The following is a 20,634-nucleotide window of genomic DNA, read 5'->3' as shown; positions in this document are numbered from 1 at the left end:
AATTAAATTTGCATGGACACAACTTTTAGTTGATTTCCTTTAAGGAATACTAAATATTTGTTTGAATCATTTACAAATTATAAAATAGAATAAAACGTTGTATGTACCACGGGCATAATTGTCGATTATGGCCCTCGGGAATTTAACAGCCCTCGTTCCTCGGGCTTTAAACATTCCCTCGTGCCATAATTTCCTGATTATGCCCTTAATACATAAATAACTACATATTAACCTCTAAATTACAAGTCTCACAAAATTTTACACTAGACAGCATTGCCGACAGTAATTATAGAGGAAAATGCGTCGTTGATGGTTTTTTTATTTTTGAATGGACTTTATCTATCTTAATTAGTAACGCTAACTATTTCTGAATTTTCATTTTAAGCACCACAACGTATCGGAGACTTCAATATATTTCATCAAAAAAATTACTATTATTTGTCAATAATGTAATCTACTTCTCGATATCTTCTGCATTTAAACACTTAACAAGCTATTTGCCTAAAATTATTAGACTTTTTTGTAACACGTGTTATATTGGCAACTATTTTTTGAGTACTGCTTAAGATAAGAAATTGACAATAAAATCACGCCGCATTCCGTGATAAGTCCGTGTTCGTTTGACAAAAATACACAGCTGCTCCAGCAATATTGGTTAAAATATATGGATTTATAGATTACAGCAGTAGGTATGTGTAACTGGAATAGAAAATATGTTACCTCAGTCCTGAGGATTGAGGAAAATTGAAAACTTACATAGTGAGACTCCAAAAAAATTTCTATACCCAATAGGTTCTTGTTTATTTTATCCCTGAACAAATATTTGTTTCGATTATCGAAAATATGTTGTCAACAGTTTATTTATTTGAAACTTTCAAATAAATAAATTTCTCCACTATTACGTGCGACGAAATGATGTTTTACAAACATTATTGAAGAGTATTTGGAATTACCCTATCCACATGCACGTATTTTTTCACAAATTTTTAGGACTTGATGAAAAGTGGTTGTTGTTTGTGTGGAAATTTATTTAGATATAAAATTGGAATTTTACTGCGATCCTGTTTCATTTTACTTTTGATCAAGTGTAGAATAAAGGCCTGCTGAATATGTTTCTGCCGCTTCAATATTCACAACTATTATAATCCTATTTATCAGACAGATATTCAGAGTAAAACGAGAAGAAATCTACTCTAGGCTTAGGAAGCAAATAATGCGTTGTATTCCTTGCGAAATGGTCTTTCAAACGAGGTGTCACTTGACACACCCTTACATTTGAAAAAAAAAAGTTAGGGGTGGTTGCGCACTTCTGGGAGGAGATATGCAAAAACCATATGCGCTAAAATGTGGGCAAGGAAAAACAAAAATCGACCTGTTTCGGTATTTTTTTTACAAAAACCGCCTATGTCCACGTTATGAATTTTATTCCAGTTAAAGTTTGCTCACTGTATATTGTATCATCTATCAAGCACGCGTGCTGTGTTTGCACTTGGCAAGAAAAGTGATTAGAAACGTACCTTAACTGGAAATTCCATATCATTTTTACTAGAATTATGTTGCTAGGCAATTCAAAGTGTGGGTTAAATTTACCTAAAATTCAAATTAACAGCCTTTTTTTTTCTGATTGGTCAATTTTAATTATTCATTACAAAAAATCGAATATACCCTGTACTTTTTTTTAATCGCAATTGCTTTCAGTTATCACCAAGGAAAACGCACTCTAAGTTTGATCCGCGAGTTCTGGGACACCCTGTATAAATATAATTTTAACTAATTTGTAAAACATCACCTTGTTAAACATAATAGTGAAGAAAATTTCCGACATTCGTTACAATTCGTAGGCCCGGTTGTATAAAGTGATGTAAAGTTCTTGTTAAAGTTAACATAATGTCAAGCGATCTATTTAAAATTGGATTTGATCAGCCATTCAAATGGGCGGATTTCCGACTTGACGCGTTGTTAGCTGACACGATGTTAATCTCGATGTTAACTAAGCTTTATAAAATCGGGCCCAAGAGTAATAATATGTATTACGAAATAAAATGTTCAATATTTTATGAGTTGAGTGTTTAAATATGATAAGCAGAAATAAGGAAAAATTGAATTGTCCAATTTCTTGGAACAGTTACAAATAGATAAACTGATAATTAAATATTTTCGATAACTGAAATAAAAATTATTTTGTAGTGTACAATATAAATTGTTTCAGGGATAAAATAAATTAGAAGTTGTTGGCCAGTGAAATAAGTTGAAGCCGACATTGTTTGCTGTTGCCCTTCCTGGATTTCAATTTTCTGCAATCCTCAGGACTGAGGTATTTCTTATTTCATTTACCTACTGTTGTAATATCAAAATCCACACATTTTAACCTAGCTTGCAGCAGCTGCGATTAATTTACGTATTTTTGACATATTTACCTCTCTTGAAGGGAATGGAAAAATGAATGTAAAACGATACAAACATTCTGCCATATTTTATTCATTGCGTTCATTTAAATTTATCCTCAAAGTAGGCGCGATTTGCGACCGCTTGGAGATAAAATAACTATTTTACGTGTAGTAAAAAACATAGGGTATTAGACTAGTGGAATATGAACTCATATTCCACAATTCTTAGAAATTTTTAATCAAAAACAATTTGTTTCCTTGACAACTACCACAGCTCACTTCGGCAAAGCATTTTAGAGGGCGATTCAAACCAGAACAGGACATCACGTAGTCCGCGTAGAAAGACGTCGGCTTAGTCCATTGTTTCAGAAGGGAAGGACGTGTATTACAGTGCCGGCGTTAGAAAGTAAAATTTTGCCCGTTTTTACGCTTATTGTTGTCTGTCATAAGTGCTTGTGTACTACTTGTGTTGCGTAAAATGAAAAAAAATCCTGTTGAAAATTCAAATCAATTTTGCCCATTTTCGTATTTCGTAATGTTTATTATTTTAATCAAGTAGTAATAGTTTCATACGCCACTGGTCACTTGAACGGCGCGCATCTTAAGCCCCGCCCTTGTCTTGTTCTGGTTTGAATCGCCCTCTAGTTGAAAATTCATAAGTAGTACTGTAGCAGGTCAAATTGCCACTATTCGTTTTGGCCAAGAGGCCAAGAGGTCCTACTTTTGCTCGCGGGACAATAAGATCGCTGTTCGAAAATCAGGAACAAGCAAGACAACGCACGGCACATGACGTCGCGACGCGCCCACCCTGCCGTAACCTTTTTCGGGACGCTCATTTCGAAATTCTTTCAGTTTCGCTTTCAGTTTCACTTTCGGTTTTCGTTTGTCTCTTTCGCGGTTTTCATTTAGAGGTTTTCATTTGGTAGAGTCTTTGTGCCAGCCAGTTTTGGGGCGGCTGGAATAACACATGTTAGCCCCTAAATTTTAGGCTGAGGTGGCCTCACGCCTCTAGGCTGTCTAGCTGCGGCCTATCTATTTATCGTTCGATTTTTTCTTCTTTCTCCTTTCCTTTTCCTTCAATCCCTCTTCTTTTTCTTCTCAGCTCGGGTAACCGTACGGCAAAGTTAGTTCCGATTCCCTTTTGTTCCCGTGACTTGCCGGAAAGTTATCTTCTTCTCTTCTTTTCCCCAACCTTCTTCCTTCATCCTTGTTGTGTTCAACCTTTTGAGATCCTGCGGGAAATAGCCGTCAACATCTTTCGTGAATTACGCGCGGACTCACCGACACATTACCGCTTCAACATCTGAATTTTCGGATCGGTGAACGTCCAACGTAAACAAACCGGCGCCATGATCGACCATCTGTCATTTAGCGCGCAAGTGTAATATCGCCGGAAGTAGTCATCAAGATGCGCGGTCAGTACAATTACTGGGACGCCTTATCGCCCAACGGAATAAGGTCCAGATCTTTCGTGTTGATCTCCTAGAGTCGGGGGTAGCCAAAAAAACCCATCGCGAGCGGAAATTGGAGGACTCGGTCGGCGACCGCCGAGCGGGCGGCAGGTGCCGCAAGTCGCGAGCTGCGAATCACGTGCGTGGCGTTCGGGATCCGCAATCATCCCTGTGGGTGGATTGCCGAACGCCATGGCGCTTATCGTCCGGCGCTGCCAGCCTTCAGGGCCGTCGAGGAGCCCGAAGATTTACCGTTACCGTACCGCTACCGTTACCGTTTTGCCGTGGTCGAGAAACCCCTCGTCATCTAGCGAGATAGAGGTAATTATTGTTCATTAGCGAATTCACTTCACTAACTTTCGTCTATTAGGGGTAGTTCGAGCCAGATTACCGTACCGTACCGCGAAGGAGAACCGGAAAGTTCTCCTTCGATTTATCGTGAAGCAACCCCTTTCAGCGGAAAGGGATCGTTCCCATTGTTCTTAAGGGTCAGCCGGACCACTTACCGTCGTTTGGATATCGTTTTGAGAATGATTCTTCGCCAGAATCACCGTTTTGAGAGTGGCCGTTAGCCACATCGCATTTTGAGTCGTCGCCAGACAAGTCATCGTTCGTAAGGACCATTTACCGTTCAAATAATGAGTACCGTCAAGGTCACGCCGTGACGCCAAAAAGGAACAGTACCGTACCGCAAGCAAAAAGGACGCAATCGAGGACACACCACGTTACCGGCATAAGATAAGTCGCACAATTTTATTGCGGAATCATAAGAATTTGCGCCTCAATTTTCCCGCTTCTCAACATTTAGAACCGTCTCATACTTGTAAAATTTCATACTTCAAACATTTCAGATTTTTCACAAAATTTCACAAATTTCAAGTTTTCAATTTTGCATTTCAATCATTTATAGCAGTTCTTCTACTTTCAGAAAGTTTGCAAAGTTCACATAGTCAAGTCAAATTTTCGGAACTCTTCCGACCGCAGTTTTTATGACTTTTTTTGTAAAACTATAATGTCAGGGTCACTGCCAGGCATTTTTCAATCATAGAATCAAAGTTAGTTTATCGTTGTAAATTTATAAAAGCAGAAGACTGCGTTTCTTTTTCGTTTCACACCAGTAACAAATTCTATCTTCTTTACATCGGAGTTGTTGTATTAATTTTAAGTTTATTCACAACAAAATAATCAGATAAGTTACAAGGTCACCTGTAAGGGAAAGCTTTCTTAATAAGACCAGAATAAGTGTATTTAATAAGATCATTAATGTGAACTGGTTCGAAATTTCCAATTGAACAGAATTACGTAGAATAGCGTTTGCCAATTCCACGGACCAGTGCACACTTTAGTAAGCACTTCTTATTTCCTGGACTGTTGGCCCTAAAGTTGAATAAACCAATTATTTAATTCCCAAGGAATTAAGTTTTTTTATTTGTATTGCCTCCGAAGTATAAGAGAGTACTGAGCACTTGTCCCGGCAGCTGGACAAGCTTAACAACCAGCTCAAAACAATAGCTGCCTGGCGCCCATTTTTTTATTTTCCGAACCCACGCCCTCTGCCCCGAAAAACCCCCTGAGAGCCCGGAGCTGTCACTGGCCAACTTTTGGTCACAGTACAACAAAACTGTAATTTTAAATAAAGTAGCTGTATAGGAAGTACTGGTAGTATTCAATTCGTATAGGTATAATGGGCCACTCAAATAATTACAATTTCTCGTGAAATGTCCTACATTATACACTAATTAAATTTTTAACATCATGCCCCACGTTGTGGACCACTTTTAACAGTGTCTGTGTTGTAAATTGTTTATTTACATAAAGGTAAAGAAAGTTAACAAAGGTTTGTGGTGAGACTCTTGAGGGAGCTCGAATGATCAAATGAATGATTCATTGTCCATGCGTGCATCCCTCTTATAGCCTGGCTGGGGATGGTGCGGCACGCTCCGACGACGCGCAGCTGATGTGATGGTAGGGGCCCAGCAATTAGATTCTCGCTGGTGACGGTAGCGCTTCGAAAGGGTTAGTACGGGGCGCTTTGGTACTACATCCGTGATTTATGCTACAAATGATGTAATATACTATTGTGCTAATTTTATTTTCGTTTCAGTGAATTACAAGATCAAAATATAAACTGAATTCGTTTCTCATCGTCGATTCCATTGTTGCTTTTCCTGGACCAACTATTTTAATTGTATTCAATAATGGCCCTAGGGTAAGAATCTTTCATTGAATTTACATTGTCTACATCTACTCGTAGAAATTTGGAATTCCAACGTAAAACATTAATTGATGTTTTTATTAACTTTCGTATTTTTATTTTTAATTTTACGTCTTCTTTCACTTAACGTTTTCACTAACATGTGACGATTAACGTTCACAAACAGAAAAATGTACAGCAATTTTTAAATTAATTAAAATGTTATATACAGGCTGAAATTGAAATACATCACAATATTATACCATAGAATCTTCAGACCAATTGTGAAAATCGCATGCATTCAGTTTTACGCAATAGATCCGCATTAGGGCAGAAATGCCATGTACAGTTTAAGCACAAAAGTTGAATACACCACTGATATCACGTTAGGAAGAATAGTAAGATTAAAATTATCGAATGCGTTTAGTTTACAACCACCTTGGGGACAGAAAAATAACGATGCTCATTAGTAATTACTGATAATATTTCGGGTGCTCTGCTGTGTTCCGGGCTATTGAAACTGTTTGGTTATAAAGTAACGCGAGGTGGGCATTTCCAGTCCTCCCCATTGCCTAACTCTCACCCCATTTCTTGTAACTTGCTTCCTAGTCTCATTTCAATATTTGTTTTTAAAGCAAAAAGATTTTCCCCAGTGATTGTGTCGTCATTTGGTATTAATTTTGATTATTTCTTCCCAAATGTAATTTCTTTGTAATTAGAAGTTATTGGGACCGCGTTTGGCACAAGTCGCTTCATTTTGTCCCCATTGATATCTGTTCCCGTAAAATGTTTAGCACAAGCATGCCTGCTTTTGCGAATTCTTCAGTTTTCGATTTTTAAAATCTCTTTCCAAATTGGCTTCGTTTGCTCAGTTGATGGAAATTAATATACCGGGTCATCACTCGAAAATAAATGACTCCTTGGAATTTTGTTTGGTATTAAAATATGTAGAAACTAAAATTGACCCGTCCAAAGATTTAATGTTTTTTTTTACTTTTGACAAAAAAAATCTGGAAAATTGGAGAAATATGCACTAATATGCATTTTTTCCCAAACTATGCTCAAGGTGCTTAAAATATGCAAAATATGCATTTTCAAAATGACGTAATTTCATTCAAAATTTGTTAATACGTCCAGAAAATCCAAAATTTTGTCTGTATACGTCATAGAAACAAATATGCAATTTGCATAGAATCCGAGCTTTACTTATAATAAGTGATTCATGATTTTTTTGTTGAAACTAATTTCGGAATCATCAGACACGTATTGCATCTGTGCTGTCAACCATAAAGTTGAATACAAAATATATTAAAGAAATATTGCAAATTAAATTCATCTTGTCTTTTTATTTGTCATCACATTCACATTATTTTTGTATAAATTGAGTTGAATTTAGTTAGATTGTATCGTCCCAACATAATCTACAGTTTTATTTATACTGCTGTTTTTTGTTTAAACACTTTAACGGAGAACGTCATGAAAGGAATTGGACTTTTCTAATTCTACACTTTGGAGTTAATTACATTTTTAAAAATTCATTTTTTGCATATCGTAATGAAAGTGGCACTTTTTTACACGAAAAATCGTAGTGAAAGTAGTACTTTTTTTGCATCATTTTATTACATCTCTTTGGAGATGATTGTCAAAGCATACCTATTTTTTTTTTGTAATTTTTCATTAATCTTTTTAGACCAAATTTCTCAAGTTACATCGATATGCAAAAGATTAGTGTGTACAACACGTTATGAAAGTCTCTTTTTTTCATTTATTTGCTTAATTCAATCAATCTGCAAATTCGGGAAAAAAAGTATGACTTTCATAACTAGTTGTACAAATAACCATTCTAAACTTTGATTACTGCTTTTAAAAATCGAAGATATTATATCCGTCGGAGGTTAAAAAATTCTCTCTTGTAGAACACACCTGGTTTCGGAATCGAATACAAAGTACTAATTCCGGCATACTTCGCATTAAAACTCAACAAAGAAAATATTGAAGATTTTGAGATGATTCAAAGTAACATCGAAGATTTGGGACACATAGAGGATGTCGTAATTGAAGTGACAACGAACAAGACACAAATTTCTTTTGCCATACAACTTAAACATAAGGAAGACAAGGACAAGTGGTTGTTACCGTCAGCTTTGGAAGCAGAGCAAGGCGATTTCAGTTTGAAGAAATATTGTGAAGCATTTAAATGTTTGAGCGACGTGAACAAGCAACGTCAGTTTATTCTCTATACTAACGCCAAATTCGATCCAAAACGGACAGCAGAAATGACTAATTTTACGATGATCCAAGACGACTGTTGTAATGGAAATATGTATTTTAATACAAGTTCCGGTGGAGGAAACGTATACAGATTCGAAGTCAATGATAGAACTCACCAAGATGGAAAAATAACGAAATCAGATTACAAAATATTTTTTTCACGATTTAAACTTTTCGTTTGTCAGAAAAATTTTGAAGATCTGAAACAAGACACGGCCGAGATTTTGCAAAACGATACCATGGACGTAGTTCCAAAATATCTCGAATTATTCAGAAACTGGCATCAAGGAAAATTTACAAATAAAAAAATTGACAAAGCGACGGTGAATGTTCATCTTATCGAGATTTTTCTGTCGCCATTCATAATAACAGATCGCTATTTCCCCGTTGGTCAAAATGAGAAATTAAAATTGTTTGAAAAAGTAATTAAAGAATTCGACGTTACTTTAATAAAGGATTCTTTCACATACTTTACGGAACACTTAACAGATAATTTCAAACATGAAGAAGGAATTGAGGGAAAATTGAAAAGCTTTAAACAACTGTACAGAATTGACCGCAATGCATCATCTGAAGAATGCATAATGCGTCTAGCGAAAGAAATCAAAATAATTGACAGATCTGTATCACTATTAGAAAATGAAGTCAAACTGAAAGTATTGCATTATGTTTTCGAAAAACCAATCATCGTCAACTTCAATGAAACTTCAGAAGAGTTGATTTACAAAATAATGGAACTACATCAACTAGGAAGCAAAATAAAATTTATCTTGGTCGGTCAAGGAATTCAATCGGCTAGGCTGTCAAGATTTCGAATTTTTGAAAATGTGAACCACTTACAGAACAACGATGAATTGTACAGCGAGGTCACTGGGTCATGTCGCCTATCTCTGCAGGGCAGGCAAGAGACGACTCTAGAAGAACTGATAGATTCCTGCGAAGAAATTAGGGAACACGTCGGAGCAAGTGAAGTACTCCAAATGTTGAGAGGAAAGTTTTTAATCGGACAAGAAACAGAGAGTATTCCATCATTTTACATAAACAGAAAAGTTTCTTTAAAAGTTAAAACAATCGATGCATTTTTCAATAGAACATTTTTTGAAAATCATTTAGCCGTTGTTAAATTCGACAGAAAAGTGACAAGGATACAAAATGAAATTCGTAAGTGCAACATAAATGTCGTCGATGTTGACGATTATTTGAAGTCGACACAAATTTCAAATGAACCAACGATAATATCGACGGTTGAAGAATGTTCGAAGCAATTACTCCAAGATGTTTAAAAAAAAAGCGACAATAAATCTGTAGTCTATTTAGGCATTTCAGAAGACAACGGTTTACTAATGATATCTATAGAAGACAACCAAATTCATTATTTAAACAGACCAGTGAATATTTTATGCGCCGATGCTGGCATGGGCAAAACGACGATGTTGAAAAAATTGAGAAACGAATGCGATTCCAGGTTTTGGACAATCGCTGTCGACCTCAAAGTCCATAATGAATTCTTTAAAACAAAGCATGACGTTAACGAACGTTTTAACCATTTGATCGAAGGAAACGAGAATAGCTTTTCGAAACACATTAAGGCAGTTTTTCGATCGAAGAAAAATATATATTTCTTTTTTGACGGTCTCGATGAAGTTGAAAGGAGTTGCGTCTATAACGTTTTGGATTCCGTCAAAGAATTGTCGTCGGAGGGATTTCACGTTTGGATTTCTTCTCGAAAAAATCTAACAACGAAATTAGAAGATCGTTTCGACAAAATAGTGATGGACATGGAGGATGTAGAAGAAGAGCAGCAGAAATTCTACATAAAGAATCGCTTGAAGAGAGAATATAACCACGAACAAATAGAAAACCTTATTAGTAAAATTTTTAACAGTTCTGATATAGACAACAATTGTCAAGTTTTGGGTAAATTTCTTCAACTTTACATTATAACACAAAACTTCCTTGATAACAAAGATTTACATCAACGGATGACCGAAAACACATTTGTTTTCACAAAAATGTATGAATTGTTTTTCCGTGGAAGATTCAAACATAATCTAGACAAGGAAGAGCCAAAAAATTCATATCTGTTCTTGGCAAACGTGGAAGATGTTTTAGAACTATACGAACTTGTAGCTGTGCATTCTGTGTTCGGCGAAGAAATTTTAAAAAAACTAAACTTGGACCAGAGACGAGTGCGACGTTTTTTAAATCAAATTAAAACGAACAAGGACCCCTTGTGTATCGTAACAAAAGTAAACGACGAAGGAAAAGTAGTCTTCGAACATTTTACTTACGGGGAATATTTTGCTGCCCGCTTTTTCGCAAACAATTTCGACAAAGCTCGTCTGATCCGAGAAGAACTGTTTTCCGATGAACGCAAGAACTTGATGATGATTTTAAATGTCTTACTTGCCGAAGAAAATCCTCTACATTTGGCCTTGATATATCGAGATGTGGATGAAATTGCAAAATATATTGAGGACAAAAACGTGTACGATAAAGCTGGTCGCAATCCCCTCCATTTAGCGACGTACATTGAACCAAGATGTGTCGATCGGAAGTCTTGTTTAATTGATGTTTCAGTAGAAGCTTTACAGTATTTGACAAATATTAGTATTTTTAAAAAACTTGTACAATTTAACTACGCCGATTGCGACAAATTGTTCCAATGGAATGCTCTGGAATATGCTTTCGAAAATAAAAGTTTTGTTTCTGTAGAAATTATCATAGAAAGATGCGAATATTCAAACGAGCAATTACATCAGTATACCAAAAAATATATCAATAATGACAACTTAGTCCTATTTTGCTTAACGCATGGATGTAGAAGGTTGTTGTCTTCAATACTGGAAAATATCAAAAAGCAAAGCAAAAATTATTTTAAACTAAACCCTTTCACTATCATTGAGCACACAATAATAAACTGTTACTTCCAAGAAAAGGAAACATTACGCTTCGTAATCGATACTCTTGGACATAAATACGGTTTTAATGTAAATTCCACAAATGAACGAGGAGAAACTGCTTTACACTTAGCTGCAAAGTACGGAAAAACATATGCCGTCCAAATATTACTCGAAAAAGGAGCATCTGTTACAGTTGTTACAGCTAATAAGAAAACTCCATTACATTTAGCTATTGACAATGGACATGGACAAATTGCCAATTTATTGACAGAGAAGACTAACAAACATTGTTTGCCTATTGGGAGCGAAAGTGTGAAAACAGTCGAATTTGTACCCGACAATAATGAATTTCGGTTACACTTGGCTGCTTACAGTGGAAATGTGAAAAGAGTGAAATTATTAATCGACGAGGGGGAAATTGTCGATGCCGTCACAAATATTCATGAAACTCCATTGCACATTGCTGCTTTAAAGGGGCATGTGGATACAGCCAAATTACTAATCGAGAAAGGAGCATCTCTTAACGCCCTTACAACTGATAATCAAACTCCGTTACACTGCGCTGTCCAAAGTGGAAATGCAGAAACAGTCGTATTACTAATGGCGAAAGGAGGATCTGTTAACGCCGTTTCAAGTTTTAATAAAACTCCTTTACATCTCGCCGCAGAAAGTGGAAATTCAGAAACAGTCGCATTACTACTCGAGAAAGGAGCATCTGTTAATGCCCTTGCAATTTTTAATGAAACACCATTACATAGCGCTGCAGAAAGTGGGAATTCGGAAACAGTCTCATTACTAATCGAGAAAGGAGCATCTGTTAATGCCCTTGCAAATCTTAGTGAATCTCCATTACATCGCGCTGCAAAAAGTGGAAATTCGGAAACAGTTGCATTATTAATCGCGAAAGGAGCATCTGTTAACGCCCTTGCAAATTCTAATGAAACTCCATTACATCACGCTGCAAAAAGTGGGAATTCGGAAACAGTTGCATTATTAATTGCGAAAGGAGCATCTGTTAACGCCCTTGCAGATTCTAATGAAACTCCATTACATCGCGCTGTGGAAAGTGGGAATTCGGAAACAGTCGCATTACTAATCACGAAAGGAGCATGTGTTAACGCCCTTGCAGATTTTAAGGGAACTCCATTACATTACGCTGCAAAAAGTGGGAATTTGGAAACAGTCGCATTACTAATCGCAAAAGGATCATCTATTAACGGTCCTGCAGATTTTAATGAAAGTCCATTACATCGCGCTGCAGAAAGTGGGAATTCGAAAACAGTCGCATTACTAATCACGAAAGGAGCATTTGTTAACGCTCCTGCAAATTTTAATGAAAGTCCATTACATCGTGCTGCAGAAAGTGGGAATTTGCAAACAGTCACATTACTAATCGAGAAAGGAGCGTCGGTTAACGCTCTTACAAATTTTAATGAAACTCCATTACATCGCGCTGCAGAAAGTGGGATTTCGCAGATAGTCGCATTTCTAATCGACAAAGGAGCATCTGTTAACGCTCTCGGAAATTTTAATGAAACTCCATTGCATCGCGCTGCAGAAAGTGGGAATTCGCAAACAGTCGCATTACTAATCGACAAAGGGGCCTCTGTTAACGGCCTTGCAAATTTTAATGAAACTCCATTACATCGAGCTGCACAAAGTGGGAATTTGCAAACAGTCGCATTCTTAATCGAGATAGGAGCATATGTTAACGCCCGTGCAAGTTGTAATGAAACTCCATTACATCGTGCTGTAGAAAGTTGCAGTTCGGAAACAGTCGCATTACTAATCGAGAAAGGAGCATTTGTTAACGCTCTTGCAAGTTATGATAAAACTCCATTACATGGGGCTATAGAAAGTGGGAATTCGAAAACAATTGCATTACTAATCGCGAAAGGAGCATCTGTTAACGCCCTTGCAAGTTATAATAAAACTCCATTACATCGTGCTGTAGAAGGTGATAATTCGGAAACAATCGCATTACTAATCGAGGGAGGAGCATCTATTAACGCCCTTGCAAGTTATAATAAAACTCCATTACATCGCGCTATAGAAATTGGGAATTCTGAAACAATCGCATTACTAATTGCGAAAGGAGCGTGTGTTAACGCCCTTTCAGATTATACTAAAACTCCATTACATCGCGCTGTAGAAAGTGAGAATTCGGAAATAATCTCTTTACTAATCGCGAAAGGAGCATCTGTTAACGCACCTTCACATTTTAAGGAGACGCCATTAGATTGCGCAATAGAAAGTGGGAATTCGAAAACAATCGCATTACTAACCGAGAAAGGAGCATCTATTAACGCCCTTGCAGATTTTAAGGAAACTCCATTACATCGCGCTGCAAAAAGTGGTAATTCGGAACTAGTCGCATTACTAATCCAGAAAGGAGCATCTGTTAACGCCTGCACAAACTCTAATGAAACTCCATTACATTTGGCTTGTAAAAGTGGGAATTCGGAAATAGTCGCATTACTAATCGAGAACGGAGCATCTATTAACGCCCTTGCAGATTTTAATAAAACTCCATTACATCGCGCTGCAAAAAGTGGGAATTCGGAAACAGTCGCATTAATAATCGGGAAAGGAGCATTAATTAACGCCGTTACAAGATTTAATGAAACTCCATTACATTTGGCTTCTAAAAGCGGCAATTCGGAAACAGTTGCATTACTAATCGAGAAAGGAGCATCTATTAACGCCCTTGCAGATTTTGAGGAAACTCCATTACATTGCGCTGCAAATAGTGGGAATTCGGAAACAGTCGCATTAATAATCGGGAAAGGAGCATCAATTAACGCCGTTACAAGATTTGATGAAACTCCATTACATTTGGCTTCTAAAAGCGGCAATTCGGAAACAGTTGCATTACTAATCGAGAAAGGAGCATCTATTAACGCCCTTGCAGATTTTGAGGAAACTCCATTACATTGCGCTGCAAATAGTGGGAATTCGGAAACAGTCGCATTAATAATCGAGAAAGGAGCATCTATTAACGCTGTTACAAGATTTTATGAAACTCCATTACATTTGGCTTCTAAAAATGGGAATTCGGAAACAGTCGCATTACTAATCGAAAGAGGAGCATCTGTTAACGCCCTTAAAAGATTTAATGTAACTCCATTACATCAAGCTGCAAAACGTGGTAATTCGGAAACAGGCGCATTGCTAATCGAGAAAGGAGCATCTGTTAACTCCCTTACAAGATTTGATGAAACTCCATTACATTTGGCTTCTAAAAGTGGGAATTCGGAAACAGTCGCATTACTAATTGAGAAAGGAGCATCTGTTAACGCCCTTGCAGATTTTAAGGAAACTCCATTACATCGCGCTGTAGCAAGTGGGAATCTGGAAATAGTCACATTACTAGTCGACAAAGGATCATCTGTTAACGCCCGTTTAAAGTCTAATGAAACTCCATTACATTTGGCTTCTAAAAGTGGGAATTCGGAAATAGTCGCATTACTAATCGAGAAAGGAGCATCAGTTAAGGCCCGTGCCATATCTAATGTAACTCCATTACATTTGGCTTCTATAAGTGGGAATTCGGAAACAGTTGCATTACTAATCCAGAAAGGAGCATCGGTTAACGCCCGTGGAAAAAATGATGAAACTGCATTACATTTGGCTCCTAAACGTGGGAATTCGGAAATTGCAGCATTACTAATCGAGAAAGAAGCATCTGTTAACGCCTGCACAAACTCTAATGAAACTCCATTACATTTGGCTTCTAAAAGTGGGAATTCGGAGATAGTCGCATTACTAATCGAGAAAGGAGCATCTGTTAACGCCTCCGCAAAGTATAATGTAACTCCATTACATTTGGCTTCTAAAAGTGGGAATTTGGAAATAGTCGCATTACTAATCGAGAAAGGAGCATCTGTTAAGGCCCGTACCATATCTAATGTAACTCCATTAGATTTGGCTTCTAAAAGCGGAAATTCGGAAATTGTTGCATTACTAATCGAAAAAAGAATGCGGTGTTGACCTGCAACATTGTCCAGGTTCAGGGACCCGAAGCCGAAGTAACCAGACAACTCCCTCGGCGCCGACGACACTGAATGACAGTTGCCGCCAGAGTTAAGAAGAGACTGACTTGGACCGTCGGCGTCGTGCAGGAACCATGAACTTCAACTCCACCTTCACGACCAGCCGGACCCCGAGTGGGACCTACCGAGTACTTCGTTGCATGAGTGAAGTGGATATGTACACGATCGACCTCTGGAACCGCGTCGTGAATTGCCATGTCGATCAAATCCGCCTGATATACCCATGCCAAATACATCAGCTTATCATAACGAAAACGAGGTAAAGTTCCCCGAACCCAGGTCCACAAAAAGACACAAAAACCAACTTAATAAAAAATAAGAAAGAATGCAAATCACCCCCAAGGAAAAGCATAACAGTAATTATTCTTATAAATAAAATACTTGCAGCTTGTAAATATAGAGCATTCATTTTAAATGTAAGTTATTAAATGTATACCTGAATGGTTTCACATCTTACTTTTTTAGGCAGGATTCCGGAGTTCCGCAGCGATCAGTTCTGGGTCCGCTGTTTTTCAACATTTACGTAAATGACATTGTAGAATCTTTGAACTTGCCATGCTTGCTTTTTGCCGATGACATGAAGGTTTACTCCATGATTGGTTGCCATGATGATGCCCTACGACTGCAGGATGGTATTGACAAGATCGTCCGATGGTGCGCTGATAATAATCTATTTCTGAACTGCGCCAAGTGCAAGGTGTTCACGTTTCACTAAGAAAACTGAACCTCTCTTGTTCAATCATAGCATCAACGGTACAACACTTCCGCGCAATAATTCAATTCAGGATCTTGGTGTTGTTTTTGACTCCAAACTGTCGTTCACTAACCATATTGAGTCAATCGACAACTCATCCTTTAAGTCTTTCGGATTTGTTTTGAGAAACGGCAGAGAATTTTCGGATGTTGACACGTTAAAGCTGCTCTACTTCACCTACGTTCGATCACGCTTGGAGTACGCTTCTATAGTTTGGTCACCAATGTACAGTATTCACATATTCTCTCTAGAGCGCGTTCAGTGCAGATTCTTGAAAAACGGGGTACATATGTTAACTGGTAGTTACTGTTACGATTTAAATTTAGCGGCAAATCGTAAATTTTAGAAGGTTCGTTAACGTTCCAGAACGGGCCCGATTTCCGGTACCGGTCGCGACGAAATTGCGAGAGAAGGGGCAAAAGGTATAAAAGGTGGAACCGACGCCATCTCAGAGGTTCACGGGTCACGGTTCACGGTTCACGACCGATTCCGTGTGTGTGTGTGTTTGTGCTCAAAGGGGGGAGATTAGGGGGTGTTTTCTCACTGCAACAGGTGTTGGCGAACCCGTGGAGGAAGACCGAAACGGCTGGAAGAATCGTCCAGAGGGAGCTCCAACCATACGATGCGGCGGATCTAGGCTTCTTCCACGAGGGTCAACCACCCTACGCTTCGGCCGATCATATTTCGCCACCCTGTTGGGCCGCTGTCATCACCCAGGATCCCTCCAGAGAGCAGGACCTCACACCGGACAGTCCTAGGCCGAGGATCCCGAAATCCAGGAATCGTAACTATCTGGCAAGGTCCTTCAGAGTCATCTTATCTTGTCCGCCATTTTGGCAAATTTCTTTTACATAGTTTATGTTATCGGACCTGAAGTTTTTGTTCTGTTTTGTCACTTTTTACATCAGGGCTATTTCCTTACTTTGTTTCGTTTTATCTCTAGGAAGGGTCGAGGGGAGGAAGGACCCCGAGGACCTTCCGTGGATACGGACGGCGTAGTGGACTAGCGGCGAAAGAAGGACTCGGAGGACCTTCCTTCAGCTCGCTCTTCCCAGGACTCATCTGGATTGATTTTACGCCTTAGACCCGGTGTAAGAAATTTATTTCGTGTTTAATTGCAACATTATTCAAATATTTAATTATCGCCTGGTTTGTACCGGCACTGTTTGTAAATTTCAATTTGTATTTTACGCGCCTTCTGCGCTATTCATATTTCTAGTTTTCACTTTGCTTTATCGACTACATCTCTTACTTAAGGACATTGTAATTGTCTATCATCTTACTTTTGGGGTCACTACTTTTACTTTGATTATTTGTATCATTTTGGATTCAGGTTTTACTCTTCAACTCAATTAGGTTACAGTTGTATCGCCCGAAGTGGCATCTAGGTTGTCTTTTGCTTTATCGTGGATTGTTTCACTGTATGACCTGTAGTGGAGAATTAAACTTCAGTAATTTGAATCTGAGTTTTCATCCAACTTCTGGAGTTATACCGTGCTAGTTAGTCGTTACTAATTTTTCACCTTTCTTCTCGCTCTCGAGACTTTAATGTGTTTGTGAACAGGACCGAGGAGACAGTCAGTCACAAAAAGCGTTATTTTAAAATTTTCTCAGTGTAAGTTGAAAAATCTATTTTACTGATAGAGTAAAAAATTAATAACGTAACATTACCCACCCAGAGGCTATCCTAATGATCTTCTTTTGGGATAACTCGGAATGTCATCATCACAGGTCATCACTACTGTCGAGACGTACTGAGCACTCAGTAGTTTTCGTGTTCAAATTGATCCAAGGCCTTGTTGATTGTTCAGATTTGTTGTCGCAAGTTACTTTTAAGGTAAATCGTCCAGCTTGTCGCACGAAAAACACTTTCTTTCTTCCGACCAGACGTACAAATACTGAACTCTCGTCGCCGGTCGTCCGGATGATGATCAATTATCAGAACATTGAGGATATGGCGGACATATTTTGTTGCGGCATCGATGCTACTAAGTTATTAAGAGGTGCTATTTCAAGCCTCTCATTAGAAACCTGCAAAAGGATGCTATAGGGCATTCATTTTAAACGTTGGGTAATAGTTGTAAACTCAAAACACCATAAATTACGAAAGCGGCAAATTTTCATTGTATCGGTACCGTAAAGTAGGAATCCCTCTGTTCATATAAAGCTGGTACCACGTCGCACTTTCACCATCTTATCGACGAGCAAAAGAAAGAGACGTTAAAATATCCACAAGTAAAAAAAAATTAAAACACATTTTGTGATCAGTAACCAAAAAAATGTAAAGAGATTGTTGATTTTAAATAATGCATTTGACAAATAAGATTACTTAATAAAGAAATAAGAGTAATTAGTAAAGTATCCATTTAAAGTAAGTAAAAAATAAATAATAAAATACGTAAACAAATAAAAAATTAATCGTCATCTGAATCAAATTCACTAGATGATTCACCAGTATTGGCAACAAATGTTAATGGTTTCACTTGGTCTGGTTTGGTTTCTTTTTGGTAAATTGACTCCACAAACCACCAGATGAAAAAACTCGTTCTTCGGTTTTTTATCGGGTTACGATTCCTAAAGGTTTATTTACACTTTACTTGAATGTCAAGAAAGTGACGCCAAAATTTTTTGTCCGCCATAGTACTATTGCACGGAATTAGACGTATTAATAGCCTCATTTTAATATCTACTATTGCCTCATATCATTTTGCAAATTGCAATCGTCAATTCTGAAAAACTGCAAGTTTTTAGATGTGATTTTCTGAAAACTAAACCGTCTTTTTTATTAAACTTTAGAAATCAATAACTAATAATTGTGCATAATTGTGTTGTTGTGTGAAGTTCCTTCAAAATTAATTATTATGACATTTATGACAATAACGCTTAGACTACATTGGGTTTTTTTAAATGACATGACATGTAAATTGCTGCCCGAAATTCCATGCTCGCAATAGTACAACGTAAGGAGCAACGTGATCAAGAAGGACTGAATCTGTTGGTAACAATGAAAATTTGAATGATTTTGGTACCACTGTAATCTAAACGCATTTCCGGTTGTCAGTTTTAACAGAGTTGACAGGCGAATTTGACGTTTACCAGCAAAGCGTCATTTTTGTAATAGCATAAACATACCCGACATAACCTAATTTTTTTTTAATGTCGTGTCAAGTTAAAACATCCGGCCAATTACGAAACAGAAAAACACCAATATTTTTCAATTGTTTCATTGCCAACAAACTCAGTCATTGTTGATCACGCTGTACAAATTACAAAATATTTTAAAATTCAAAATTATGGGCAATGCCTAACAAATAATCCATAGTGTCTATCCTACCGTAACTTTCTGCACTATATTTTATGTTCAAAGGTTTTGTTATACACATTCCACATTTGAATAGAAAATTGAGGAGCACGCCTTTGTCTTCTGTTTCTTCGTCCTAACGGGTAACTTTTAAAATTTTCACTTAGGGTTGGCTTGGATCAGTTATAACCAGTTATAAACAAATAAGCACAATTTATTTTAAAAATAAGTAATAATAAGTCAAATAAGTTATAATATAATAAGGCCTGGTTTATTCACCTTCAAGTAAATTTATCTGGCCAGTAGTTGCTATGATTTAGAATCTGCTATTGGTAGATCCATGGTAATTACCGTTCAAATAAAGTTACTTGAAGGTGAATAAACCGGGCCAAATTCAAATAAGTTATAATCAGTTATAAACTCGTTCAATAGTCACCTGTTATAAGTATGTATAACAGTCCTCAAAATAATAAATAATCATTTTGTTGCATTTCTGTCACGTCCAACTGTACCCACGAAGGTGTCGACCCTTATTTTTTGTAGAAGTAGGTAGTATATAAGATGTAAAATTTTGTAAATAGAGAGATAATAACTAGAAACCAGTAAGAGACGAATAAAGCGCTCAACAAAAGTTATTTTTTTCTCTCGAATAAAGACGTCCAACACAAAACGTACAATTCGATCACCAAAACCCAGCAAAACACAGCATACAAAAGGATTACAGTCCTAACATTTTTGGTCCTTCGAGCCGGATCCAGTGACAGTGCATTAAAAAGTTTAACAAAAGAAAACATTGGAATCCAAATCAACTCAAGTCGCTACAGTGAAACAAGCAAACCGTGTGGTCCTCCTCGAATCGGATTCACCGGCTGTGGAACATCAAGGTGACATCGTATCCGCCAGAGGTACAAGCAAGAAGTTGAATTCAAGAAACGAAAGGTCAGTCCCATCTACCAGTCATTTCCTATCAGTAGAATAGTTTCTCAAATTGCATCGATTTTAATTATGGCAGAATTACCAGAACTGTTGAAAAGACAATTTTAAAGTCAAGCTTAACTCGATTCATGACATTCTTTGAAAACCACAAATCAGATATTGCACACGCAAAACAAATTTCAATTCGGAAAGAGAATTTAAACAAAACCTTTAACGATTTCAATAACATTGGAACTTCCATTGAGTTATTGAAAGATGATGAATAAGAGAGAGTTTTGAAACCGATTACTAAAGAGCGATCAAATTAATTTGTAATCGAGTTATCCATGAATCCGAAATCGTATGTCGTTACTTGAACTTCACGCTCCAATAAACACAGCTTGAA

At 37.3% G+C, this 20,634-nt stretch overlaps 1 protein-coding gene across 5 annotated transcripts; it reads left to right on the top strand.

Moving 5' to 3' along the window:
* The first annotated feature begins 2,188 nt into the window (after nucleotides 1-2,188).
* LOC138137721 (serine/threonine-protein phosphatase 6 regulatory ankyrin repeat subunit B-like) lies at nucleotides 2,189-17,473 on the top strand. 5 transcript variants are annotated; one of them, XR_011161858.1, is made up of 4 exons: nucleotides 2,189-2,314; nucleotides 5,943-6,047; nucleotides 7,949-15,517; nucleotides 15,724-17,473. XR_011161858.1 is itself a non-coding variant. In XM_069057250.1 (4 exons), exons 3-4 carry the CDS (start codon nucleotides 9,647-9,649, stop codon nucleotides 15,268-15,270), a joined length of 4,788 nt encoding a protein of 1,595 aa, XP_068913351.1. In that variant the 5' UTR covers nucleotides 2,189-2,314; nucleotides 5,943-6,047; nucleotides 7,949-9,646; the 3' UTR covers nucleotides 15,271-17,473. The 5 variants fall into 5 exon arrangements, 2 of the variants coding, with proteins under 2 accessions (XP_068913351.1, XP_068913350.1); XR_011161857.1 differs by having other exon boundaries at nucleotides 7,949-15,614; XR_011161856.1 differs by having other exon boundaries at nucleotides 7,949-15,674.
* Nucleotides 17,474-20,634: the final 3,161 nt, after the last annotated feature.

Source organism: Tenebrio molitor, chromosome 9 (assembly GCF_963966145.1).
Source record: "Tenebrio molitor chromosome 9, icTenMoli1.1, whole genome shotgun sequence".
Classification (NCBI taxonomy): Eukaryota; Metazoa; Arthropoda; class Insecta; order Coleoptera; family Tenebrionidae; genus Tenebrio; species Tenebrio molitor.
This window is presented reverse-complemented; position numbering and strand designations above follow the sequence as displayed.